General features: G+C 30.9%; 1 protein-coding gene and 2 non-coding genes across 3 annotated transcripts; 1 reads left to right on the top strand and 2 right to left on the bottom strand.

Annotated features, from left to right (window-relative positions):
* Positions 1–4,855: 4,855 nt before the first annotated feature.
* Positions 4,856–5,215, bottom strand: LOC116003862 (TMV resistance protein N-like). Its single transcript, XM_031243803.1, has one exon. It carries the CDS (start codon positions 5,213–5,215, stop codon positions 4,856–4,858), a length of 360 nt encoding a protein of 119 aa, XP_031099663.1.
* Positions 5,216–7,054: 1,839 nt separating this feature from the next.
* Positions 7,055–7,126, top strand: TRNAD-GUC. Its single transcript has one exon. It is a non-coding gene; the product is annotated as a tRNA-Asp (tRNA).
* Positions 7,127–7,188: 62 nt separating this feature from the next.
* TRNAY-GUA lies at positions 7,189–7,282 on the bottom strand. The gene is made up of 2 exons: positions 7,246–7,282; positions 7,189–7,224 (listed from the first exon to the last, which is right to left on the bottom strand). It is a non-coding gene; the product is annotated as a tRNA-Tyr (tRNA).
* Between the last annotated feature and the right edge of the window lie 5,811 nt (positions 7,283–13,093).

Below are 13,093 nucleotides of genomic sequence, written 5' to 3'. Positions count from 1 at the left end.
ACCCTCCCCCCCCCCCCGGGATTTCAATTCCATGAATTTTAAGATTAAAAACAGATACTTCTGAGACAAAATTACCCTTCTCTTTTTTAACCTAAAATTGATGTCTGACCTTCTCTTTTAGTTAATACCATGTATTATCTTGTTTTCTCATAACTCTTAAATATTTAAATTTGATATGTGTATATAACGTATTTATCTAAATTTTAAAAAGCAAAATTTTCTGTTTGTGCGCTGATCTGTTCAAAATATATATGCAAAATTGTTCAAAATAGTGATGGAATGGCGTGAGTTGTGTAAATCTTTATATGCAGAAATTTTGAAAGCAAATTTTGAGTTGCCTAAACTTTGAAAAGCACATTATGTATATCTTGGTTCTTGGATTAATTTTGATGTATGTCTTATGAAGCTTAACATTTGATGAAGTATTTGCATGAAAATTAATTACAATATATTTAGTTCAAGAGATACGGTAGATGGGTGGTATTTGAATTTAATATGTTATATTTTTTGTGTACTTGTCATTTAATAATAATAATAATAATAATAATAACAACAACATTTTGGACTTTATACTACTTATTCCTTTCAATTTTCATGTATACTAAACATTGGAATTGAAATTCCTACTAATTTTATTCCCTCCAACCAAACACTGGAATTTAAACTCCCACTTTATTCCCACTTTATTCTTTTCCCATGGAATTGCAATTCCTTTCCCACATAATTCCTTCCCTCCAACCAAACGCCTTGTCATTTTCATGGAATTATGTTCCCCCTGGATTTTAATTCCGTGGAGTTTAGGAAGAAAAAAATCCTCAGACAAAATTACCTTCCCTTTTTTTAACCTAAAATTAATGTTTGATCTTCCCTTCTAGATTATAGCGTTATTATTCTTCGACTACGGTCAACAGAGAGCATCGTTCTTGAGCAATAATCATTCTTGGTCAACCTTAATCAAGTATGTTTTTTAAAAACTCTCAAGTATTTAAATTTGATATGTATATAGCTTATTTGCTTAAATTTTGAACAGCAAAATTTTCATTCTGTGCGCCGAATCCGCCGATGGTGGGTGTGTTATTTCATTTAATAATAATAATAATAATAATAATAATAATAATAATAATAACAACAATAACAATTGGCATTTTGGACTTTATATTACTTACTAGTTTTTTTCGCTAGCGTTGCGCGAATGAGATAATGCCTAATGATTATTTTTTAAATAAGTATTTCAAAGTATATCAATGCAAGATTATATAGATGTTCATGCATACGCAATTAAGTATTGAATTTGTTTATTTAAATAGGTAATTCAAAATATATGAATGCAAGATAATATAGGAGTGATTGATTATAATTGTCACTAAAATAAATGTTTGCAACTTTGTAATAACATTGGTCTAAATACTTAGTCTTTTTTTTTTTGAAAAAAAAAATGTCTAAATACTTAGTCTAAAAACGATAGTCTAAATAAAAATACTACTTTTTGTTTGAATTTCTCGAAGTCTTATTAATTCTCTTTTGGGTAGCATTGTCATTGTCTTCATCTTCAGTACTTGTCCTCTTCTTTCTATTGGTAGTGTGTTATATACAATTGGGTTTCTGGTAATAGCATAGAGAACTACAACGTCATGCAATGAGATTATGGTGTAGGAAGCTGTTGATTTACCTTGTTGTACTCTATATAACTAGAATCTTAGTTGTACTATGAAGTCTTGATTTTGTAAGCTTCTGTTGATATTTGGCAGTGGTAGTTTTTTCATACATGTTTTATGAGTTGTGAGATGTGTATCGTAAATTATCATTTGAAAGTATTGAATAAAATATTAATATTTATTATACTTGTATAAAATAATTGGTATATATATATATATATAACATATTTTGTATTATAACTTTGATATTTAATTACAAGATAATGTAAAATGAAGACAAGTGACAATATTGTGTATACAATTAATTAATGAATTTATTCTCAAAAAAAAATTAATTAATGAATTTAAATGTAAGAAATCTTTGAATTATAGAAAATAAAGATAATATAACTAATGAAATTATATTTCTTTTTTAATTTTTTTATAATGACTAATTTTTTTGTATAAAGTCATTATAGATATCTAATTCTAAATTTTTGAATACACATCTAATTCTAAATTAATTAAATGCATATTTATTATTATTTTTTGTAGCTACTAAGTTATTTAATTTAATAAGAGCAATAAAGTGGGATGGATACTTACTTTTCATCCACAACAATGAAGGCAATGATTTTTTTTTTCATTTACATTCATTGTTGAGACGAATTATTTTGGGAGTTTGTCACTGACAATTATTACAATTGTTGTCAATAGATGATGATAATAAATAACTCGAAATATATAGTTACAATAGATATTGTTATAATAATATAGTACAAATTAACTTACAAATTTTTTTAGAAGTTTTCATGCATTAATAAAATTCTGAGAAAGATGTGTAAACTTGTTCAATTAGAGCCAGTGAGTTATCAACATTGTCAATTCTTTGAAAAATGATCATACCGTTTTAGAGTAGAGGTGTAAACGAATCGAATCGAGTCAAATACTTCAGTATTCGATTTGAATTCGATTATTTTGATGAGTATTCGAATTCGAATTCGTTTAGTGTTCGAATCCTAAATTCCAATTCGTATTCGATTCGACCAATTTATTCGAATATATTCGATTCGATTCGAATATTCGAATTCGAAATGACTATCTTAATTTTTTTTCTAAATTTTTCAACACATTAAGATAAAATATAACAAAAATTTCTGCGGTCGTGAAGATTGTTGCCTTCGCCGAACGACAGTGGTCGTGAGGAGTTGCTGCCCTGCCTTGCTGAGTTGCTCTCCTTGTTGATGTGCTTCCTTGCCACGACGGTAGTCTGCCGTGAAAAGGGGAGGACAAGAAGATTGCGAAGCAATTGGTGGAAGAGGCGAAGTTGGGAACTGCGGCTGCCGAACTGGGAGGACTTGCACTGAAGCGGCTGCTCTCACTTTTATTTTAGCTTAGGGTATGCCTTTACTAGTTTAGTTTCTTTATATATATATATATATTCGAATAATATTCGAATCGAATCTATCCTGATTTGTATTTGGATTTGAATAACATTCGAATCAAAATGTGTGTTCGAATTCGGATTCGTATTCGAAATATTCGAATTCGAATATAACTATTCGAATTCGAATCACGAATCGAATCAAAATTATTTGATTTGTTTACACCCCTATTTTAGAGCCAGGTGTAGTTGTATTTATGATTAACAACTTTGTAATTAGGTTGTGCAGGTCTGACAATGATGTAAGAAAATGTACAATTGTACCATTATAGAAATACATACAAAAAAATATTAATACCATAATGACATAAATCATTCAAATAACGCAAAAACAAAATTGAAATATTGAGTCTTGCTTTAAATAACCAAAAGAAGATTAATTAAAAGAAAATAAAAAGGAAAAAAAAAACTTAACCTAATTTTTTTTAAATGCAAGAAAATGATTTTCAAGGTTCCTGATTTATAATCTTTGATGCTCAACTGTCGGACTGATTATTTGACAAAAGTTTATGTTAAATTTTATATTATATTTTTAATACATTTATCATATTCGTAGTATATGTTTAACAATTATGCCAATTCTGATTGGGATGGGGTTCAAACCTAAGACCTTTATTAACTATATTAATCCATAACTATATTTATTAACTATATTAATCTATAATCTATAATAAATTTAAAAATTAAATTCTTTTCATTTCTAAATGCAATTCCTTAAGATAATATGAAATATAATTAAGTAAATAAAATTATAAAATTAAGTAAATGTACATTCATAAATATTTAGAAATCTATTTAAATATATACATATACTTATGCATCATATTAATAATACAAAATTAAAATATTAATTTTTAAATTTCTAAATATAATTATCTTAATTATAAATCTAACAATATAAATTATAATTAAGAAAATTATACTATAAAATTTTTCTAAATACATATTAATAAATATTATGTGCTCATACAAAGTATTATTCAGTCATATTAGGAAATACTTTCAATTATGATCTAAATCTATTCATATAAAATTTAAGGCAAAAACTTTTGTAAGACCGTCTCATAAATTATAAAACTTTTGTCTTTCAATTATACTGACATTTTAACTTTACCTACATAAAGGCGAAATTCCATCGCTCCCTTGGCCCATTAATTAGGTGAACATTCATCAATGATCCACATTACAATGTGGACCATGGTCCATGGTACAATTTGCCACAGATGGTGAAGTTTGAGGGGATCTTTAAAAAGTGGAAACATTTTAAATACTTAGGATTAAAAGTGAAACAAATTAAAGTTATTGATCAAAAGTGAGAATCACTATAATTGAAAGGTTAAAATTGGAATCAACTCAAATACGGTTGTTATGTCATGGACCCGAGTTCACCTTGCAAGGTGGACTCGTGTCTATGTTCACAATTTTAGAATTTTATGTTCACAATTTTAGAACTGTATGTCCAAAATTTTAGACCTCTATATTCACAATTACATAACTCTATATTCACAATTTCATAACTTTATATTCACAATTTCATAACTATATATTCAACAATTTAACACAATTTTTGAATCCATATAACAAAATTGTGAATATTGAGTAATGTAATTCTGAATATAGAGTTCTAAAATTGTGAATATAGAGTTTTAAAATTGTGAACATAAAGTTCTAAATTTATGAACGTAAACCCGAGTCCACCTTGATAGACCCGGCCGGGTCCATAACATAATTTGCGACTCAAATACAAAGTATCAAAAACTTGGATTTGTAATATCTATTACCCTTTGTAGACATCATTGAGCAGGTTAAATCCTGATATCTCTGCTGCAGCTCGCAAAGCTCGTTTCCATATCTTCACCCTCTTGGGGTCAATCTTGTGGTTTATCTCATGTTGAATAAAGGCTTGAGCAAAGCTACCCCACAAATGCCGGACATCTGATGGGCAAACATCATAAAAGATCTGGAAAATGGTTCGATTATTTTCATATTTCATGATTTTCACAAGCTCATCTAAACACCATGTAGAAGTGGCGTAGTTTTTAGATAGAAATATGATGGCAATTCGACACGCTTCAATTGCCCGAAAGAGCTCTTTCCTAATCCAATCCCCTTTGTTGAGATTATTAATTAATGTCATCTTTGAATGCACTAATCCCTTCTAAATACAAAGCCTTGTGTAGAGGACGCAAAACTGCGACGAGTGCCTTTTCCTCTAAAGTTTAAGAACACGTTGTACTTTGATGCACAAAGCCGTCGTTGTATTAAAATATTCTTTAAACAAGCTGATGATGACATATTTATCGGAAAACAAGTTAGATGCTGGTGGTACTTGTTATAGGAGTAGTGGAGCCAATTTATATAGAGTAGAGCAAAAGAATATGAATATATGAATATGAAATGGGCGCAATAATATAATCCTTTAAAGAATTCCGCAATATGGTCTCAGATGGCAATCTGTTGTGGATTAACTTAAAGATTTCAGCGGTGGTTGGCAGTGCAATCTGGGCAAATTATACCGTGCACCACGGTGCACATAACAATGTGCACCACGTACGTAAACGACGTCATTTTGAGCATTGTAAACTAACCGTTCGTTTTTTTGAAAATCATGTTTCCCGTTTCGGTCGGTCTTCGTATTTATGTTAATATTATGTGTATTCTAGGCAACCGTTCTGTGTATTCTAGGCAACCGTTATGTGTATTCATGTTAGTAATACATGTTGTGATGTGTTTGTGCATTCGAATGTTTAGGAGGATGAGTTTTGTGTATTTTGTGTCAATATTCTGTGTATTCATGTTATTAACACAGGTTGTGATGTGTTTGTGCATTCGAATGTTAGAAGAATGAGTTCTGTGTATTTTGTGTCAATATTCTGTGTATTCTGGGCAAACATTCTGTGTATTCTAGATAATAATTATGTGTATTATAGATAATGAATTCATTGGAGAAATTCGCGTCCGCGTCCACTAACACCGAAACGACGTTGATAGTATTAATACACACTTACGCCGGTCGGTTAGGTAGATCGGTGGGTCGGCATCTCGACCCGACCATGTTTACGGTCCGACCGCTTTAGACCGGCCATAACCTCGGTTGGTTGCCAGAGGTCAAATCGGGGCCGCCACGTGCTCCTTCCCGCTTGGGCGAGGAGCGAGGTAGACGCATGCGTGCCACGTATCCACCATGCCGGAGCCCCGGAGACCGCAGCTTTCCTCTCTTATAAATACCGCATTAATGAGGAGAGAGAGGGATCTTTTGGCTGATTCTACACTAAGCCTTGAAGTGTGCTCGGACATTAGGAAAGCCCATTGCCGATTCGCCGAGCCCATCGAGCCCTTTTTATATTGTAACCGGGCTTAGATCCTTTTGCAATAATAAGAGATCGTACTTTCCCGTTTTGATATCCGTATTGCCGTATTTAGCATTATCAGACGTCGTTTACGTCCGTGGTGCACATTGCTATGTGCATCGTGGTCCACGGTATAACGATCGTGCAATATGTATGTAGTAGATTTTTAGTGGTTGGGTGTGCCCACAATCTGTAGTAGATTTATAGGCAAATTATTATGTGGATCCGGTCCACTTTGCAAGATTGATTGGATCTAAAATTTTACATATTAAAATTTATATATTGAATATTCATAAGTACAATTTATATATTGAATATTCATAACTAAATATTCACAATTTACACAATGAATATTCAAATTATGAACATTCAGTATGTAAATTGTGATGGGTTCACTTTGTAAGGTGACTCGAGTCCATAGTTTAACTATTGAGATTTGTAGTAGTCAAATGATGTTGGTTGTGCAGTTATAGGATAAATGTTCAGTGAGGAAAAAAAAAAGGCTGGAAATAGGATACAAGGCTTAAGAAAGGTATATATCAATTAAGAAACAAAGGATTCATTCGATTAATTACAAGGATCATTTTATTATTTATATACTATGGTGTAAAATTCAAAGCGTTGAGGTCGTTGTAGTATAGTGGTAAGTATTCCCGCCTGTCACGCTGGTGACCCGGGTTCGATCCCCGGCAACGGCGTTTTCAACAATTTTTGGATTTCTTGCGTTGAAGGATGAACGGAAATATTAACAGACAAAAACTCCGACCTGCCGGATTCGAACCAGCAACCTAAGGATTTCGGTTTGGACAGACTCCAACTACAGTCCTCCGCTCTACCAACTGAGCTAGGGTCCGATACATATTAGATATCCCAACAACTATTGAAATCAGTTCTGCGGACGTTATCATCCAAAGGCCCTCCCATCTCCTGGACGTTATCATCCATAGTCATAACTAGACCACACATCCACACCTAAAGGGTATATATATATCCATTTTTAGTGAAGAGTAGTGTAATAGGAAATGTTAAGTTTCACCACTGCTATATTTTCATGTAATATTTGCACTAAACACTTAAAATGTTTATATAAAATTCTCTAATTACATAACTTGGAAGGAAATTTTTGACAGGGCAATCTGAGAATTTTGTACATTCTCTTGTATTCATAAGTTTTATTTGGTTTTTCCTATTACTTAGTGAATGACATTATAGACTAATAAAAAATTGATTACACACTTGAAGATTAGATGTCAAATGCTCCAATCTCATAAAATGAATATGAATTCCACGCAATCCTTGTTATAAATGATGGGAAAGTGTAGTTGGTGTCAGGTGTTTTGTTAGGTGTAATCTAGCTTGTTCTAGGTTAAAGATTTTCGCAGTTTAGTTTCATATGTTATGTTTGGAATACAATATGTTGTGCATTAAAGAATTCCGCAGTGGTTGGCAGTGCAATATGTTGTAGATTACAGAATTTCGCAGTAGTTTGGCGTGTAATATGTTCTAGGGATTAAGAACATCTCCTATTAGGACTCTAGTGAGTCGAAGTTATATTGTGACTCTCTATGCGACACCCTACAAAAGGTAATGAACAAATATCTGTGGAAGCAGTGGCGGTATACATTTGTTGTCTTGGGATCGACTTGCAGTACCTAAGGGGCAGGGTGGCCTGGGGATGAAAAAGTTGAAGGACTTTAACCAGGCGTTGCTTGCAAAGCAGAGCTGGAGACTACTCACTGATCCAAGTTCCTTGGGGGCCAGAATCTTCAAGGCTCAGTGTTAGACGCAACAGCAAGTAGCAACCCCAGCTATGTGTGCTGACAGGGCGGGATCTGTTAAAAAAAGGTGTTGCTAGAAGAATAGGCAATGGGCGCCAAACAAAGATCTGGGCTGCTAGAAGAGCTAACTACTCCATTCTGCAAACAGTATAGTGAATACTCTGTTTCGTCATTAATGCTTCCAGGTGGTATGAGTTGGAATACAGAGTTACTGAGAAGTATGTTTAACTCTGGTGATGTTCAACGGATTGCCAAAACTCCAGTAAACCGAGATTTGGAGACACGAACTAAGAGGGAGCTACTCGGTACACATACAGCGGATACAGGCTTCAATCGCTCTCGCAACCAGCAAATAGCAACTTCTCAGCATGGGGTAGGCTTTGGAAACTGGGAGTGGCACCAAAGGTAAGAAACTTACTATGGAGAGGTGTAAAGGAAATCCTGCCAGTCCGTACTGTCTTACGTAAGAGGAGGGTGGATGTAGCACCGGAATGCCCTCTATGCAATTTGGCAGATGAGACAGTGCTCATATTTTCCTTGAATGTCCGATGGTCTCTCCAGAATGGGCAACAGCTGGTATCACCATAAGCCCTATATTTACCTGCTTTGGTTTATCTGGTGTGCCAGAAACGAAGTGGTTTGGAACAACAAATCTGTTAACGCAAATGTACTGTGGTTGTAAATCAAGCAACAGGCTGGCTGGCTGGCTGCATGGCAGGAAGCACACGCAAAAAATGGAAAGGCCCCGTTAGCGACCATACCAGAACAATATCAACCTACTTCAGGCTTGCGTTGTTTCAATTCGTTTATGCATGCAGCACTATTCGAAGAAGTAGGGCTCGCCGGTTTTGGTGCTGTAGTAAAAAATAGCGAAGATCTTTACGTAGCAGCCCGATCCGGCACGACTGTATGCAGCCTTGATCCCTACCATGCAGAGCTCTGGCAATCAAAGAAGTTTTGTCATGGATTAAACAAGAGAGATGGAGTAGGGTGACAATCCTAACGGACTGCATGAATGCTTGCCTAAGCTTAAACAATCCTCTCGGCGTTCGCTCTTATGCAGGGGTTATAATAAAGGACTGCCAGAATCTAATGAGATCGGGTCTACCCAACACAGCAAGAACAAGAAATTGTCAGGGCCATGATTTGGCCATGATTTGGCCAAATCCACCCTTTTGTATAGAAGCTCTAGGTATTGACTTTTTGAGCCACCTACATGTACCTTGGAATTTACTATAACGTAATGAAAAGTTTGTGTTGGTTTTCAAAAAAAATAATATTAGAACTTGTATTTTGTTAACAATATAACTATTAATTACAATAAGGAATGATAAATACACATGTACAAGGTAGAGTTACAATATAACTTAACTCAGTAGAGTCCTAATACTCCAAATGTATGTGAGAGAGGAGAGAAATAAGAGGGAAAAGAAAAAATTTGACAATAATAATAATAATAATTTATACTATTAATAAAAACAAAATCCTCCATTTTAACTTCTTGTCCAAAACACTCTTATACTATAAAGGTTTGCGTAATATTTTAAAATATGATTATAGTAATACAATTCCTAATACAATATATGTTTTCCTACTTTTTTATTCGTAATACAATTCTAAATTAAAATTACTAATGGTAATAATAATACAATACATATACTTCCCTGCAACGTAATCTATACAATTAATAAAAAACAAAATCCTCCATTTTAATCCCTATAAATTTGTAATGTTGTTATGGTATTATTTTTGTATTATTTTAATTGAATTTATTATTATATAAATTATTTTTAGAATTTAAAACTTTAGCTTAAAAAGTTTGGTTAATCGGTTAACCGACCAATTTATCAGAAAAAAAAACTTCAGTTCTATTAATTCAGTAATAAAAAGTTCGGTTCGGTTAAAGGTTAAAGCGGATCAGTTTACTGGATGGTTAACCGATTGAACAACCCTTTGTTAATTAAGCTAATAATTATACGAATATTAGTATAATTACAATTAATTCATTTAGATAGGGAGGATGCGGAATAAAGTAAAGCCGATATGATGAAAAGGAATATACTTAGGTATAAAAGTATAACTGCACAAATCTACTATACTAATAAGAGCCAAAGAGAGTTAGACCTAAAATGGGTAGAAAACATGGCGGTCAAATTATTTAATCAAATGGATGGTTCAGATGAATTATTTAATCAAATAGATGGTTAAGATAATTCAGATTAATATTATTAATAGATATTATCTAATTTAACCTTACTTTTATGATTATCCGTTAAGTTTTCTGTTAAATATTCTCTTCTTCGTTAATATTCCGTTAACTTTTAACTTACCCATTAATTTCTATAAGAAAGGTCTTAGGTTCGAACCTCATCTCAATCAAATTTGACATAATTAAGTTTCTCACTCTATTTTACTCTTATTAAATTAAATAAATTAGTAGCTACAACAATAATACATATGTATTTCTTTAATTTAGAATTATGTGTCTACAATATCTTTATTTGAAAAAATTATTCATTATCAAAAAATTAAATTAAATAAGAAAAATAATTTCATTAGTTATATTGTCTTTATTTTCTCTCATGCAAAGATTCTTTACATTCAAATTTATCAATTGATATTCATTACATTGTCCATTATCTTATTTTTACAATATCTTGTAATTAAATATCAAAGTTATAGTACAAAATAATGTTATTTATTTATTTACCAAGTATTTTATTAATACTATGAAAAAAAATTAAAATAATTTGAAGCTAATTATATTAACTACTTGGGGATTGATTGACAAAGAGAGTACTCAAATAACCCAACAAATTGAAGCGGAATCACTCTATTTTACTCTTTTGAATTAAATAAATTAGTAGTTACACCAAAAAATGATACATATGTATTTCTTTAATACCATTAAAAATGTAGTTACACCAATCATATTAACTACTTGGGGGATTTGTTGACAATGAAAGTACTCAAATAACCCATTACCCAGCAAATTGAAGCGAGAAACTATCTTTTAATATCTTTGGAATACATAATATTTTAAATTTTCAAATTTTCAAATTTTTATTAATTTATTTAATCTTTTTTCTTAAACTAGGGATTTCTTTATCCACAATAACTCATTCAACAATAATGGTTGAACCAAATGAACCCCAAGCAAAACACCTAAAGAAAAAGNATTAATAAAAACAAAATCCTCCATTTTAACTTCTTGTCCAAAACACTCTTATACTATAAAGGTTTGCGTAATATTTTAAAATATGATTATAGTAATACAATTCCTAATACAATATATGTTTTCCTACTTTTTTATTCGTAATACAATTCTAAATTAAAATTACTAATGGTAATAATAATACAATACATATACTTCCCTGCAACGTAATCTATACAATTAATAAAAAACAAAATCCTCCATTTTAATCCCTATAAATTTGTAATGTTGTTATGGTATTATTTTTGTATTATTTTAATTGAATTTATTATTATATAAATTATTTTTAGAATTTAAAACTTTAGCTTAAAAAGTTTGGTTAATCGGTTAACCGACCAATTTATCAGAAAAAAAAACTTCAGTTCTATTAATTCAGTAATAAAAAGTTCGGTTCGGTTAAAGGTTAAAGCGGATCAGTTTACTGGATGGTTAACCGATTGAACAACCCTTTGTTAATTAAGCTAATAATTATACGAATATTAGTATAATTACAATTAATTCATTTAGATAGGGAGGATGCGGAATAAAGTAAAGCCGATATGATGAAAAGGAATATACTTAGGTATAAAAGTATAACTGCACAAATCTACTATACTAATAAGAGCCAAAGAGAGTTAGACCTAAAATGGGTAGAAAACATGGCGGTCAAATTATTTAATCAAATGGATGGTTCAGATGAATTATTTAATCAAATAGATGGTTAAGATAATTCAGATTAATATTATTAATAGATATTATCTAATTTAACCTTACTTTTATGATTATCCGTTAAGTTTTCTGTTAAATATTCTCTTCTTCGTTAATATTCCGTTAACTTTTAACTTACCCATTAATTTCTATAAGAAAGGTCTTAGGTTCGAACCTCATCTCAATCAAATTTGACATAATTAAGTTTCTCACTCTATTTTACTCTTATTAAATTAAATAAATTAGTAGCTACAACAATAATACATATGTATTTCTTTAATTTAGAATTATGTGTCTACAATATCTTTATTTGAAAAAATTATTCATTATCAAAAAATTAAATTAAATAAGAAAAATAATTTCATTAGTTATATTGTCTTTATTTTCTCTCATGCAAAGATTCTTTACATTCAAATTTATCAATTGATATTCATTACATTGTCCATTATCTTATTTTTACAATATCTTGTAATTAAATATCAAAGTTATAGTACAAAATAATGTTATTTATTTATTTACCAAGTATTTTATTAATACTATGAAAAAAAATTAAAATAATTTGAAGCTAATTATATTAACTACTTGGGGATTGATTGACAAAGAGAGTACTCAAATAACCCAACAAATTGAAGCGGAATCACTCTATTTTACTCTTTTGAATTAAATAAATTAGTAGTTACACCAAAAAATGATACATATGTATTTCTTTAATACCATTAAAAATGTAGTTACACCAATCATATTAACTACTTGGGGGATTTGTTGACAATGAAAGTACTCAAATAACCCATTACCCAGCAAATTGAAGCGAGAAACTATCTTTTAATATCTTTGGAATACATAATATTTTAAATTTTCAAATTTTCAAATTTTTATTAATTTATTTAATCTTTTTTCTTAAACTAGGGATTTCTTTATCCACAATAACTCATTCAACAATAATGGTTGAACCAAATGAACCCCAAGCAAAACACCTAAAGAAAAAG

This window comes from Ipomoea triloba, chromosome 14 (genome assembly GCF_003576645.1).
Source record: "Ipomoea triloba cultivar NCNSP0323 chromosome 14, ASM357664v1".
Classification (NCBI taxonomy): Eukaryota; Viridiplantae; Streptophyta; class Magnoliopsida; order Solanales; family Convolvulaceae; genus Ipomoea; species Ipomoea triloba.
This window is presented reverse-complemented; position numbering and strand designations above follow the sequence as displayed.

Excerpts from the sequence above, each read along its gene's own strand:
- LOC116003862 (XM_031243803.1), bottom strand. The coding sequence starts at position 5,215 with ATGACATTAATTAATAATCTCAACAAAGGGGATTGGATTAGGAAAGAG.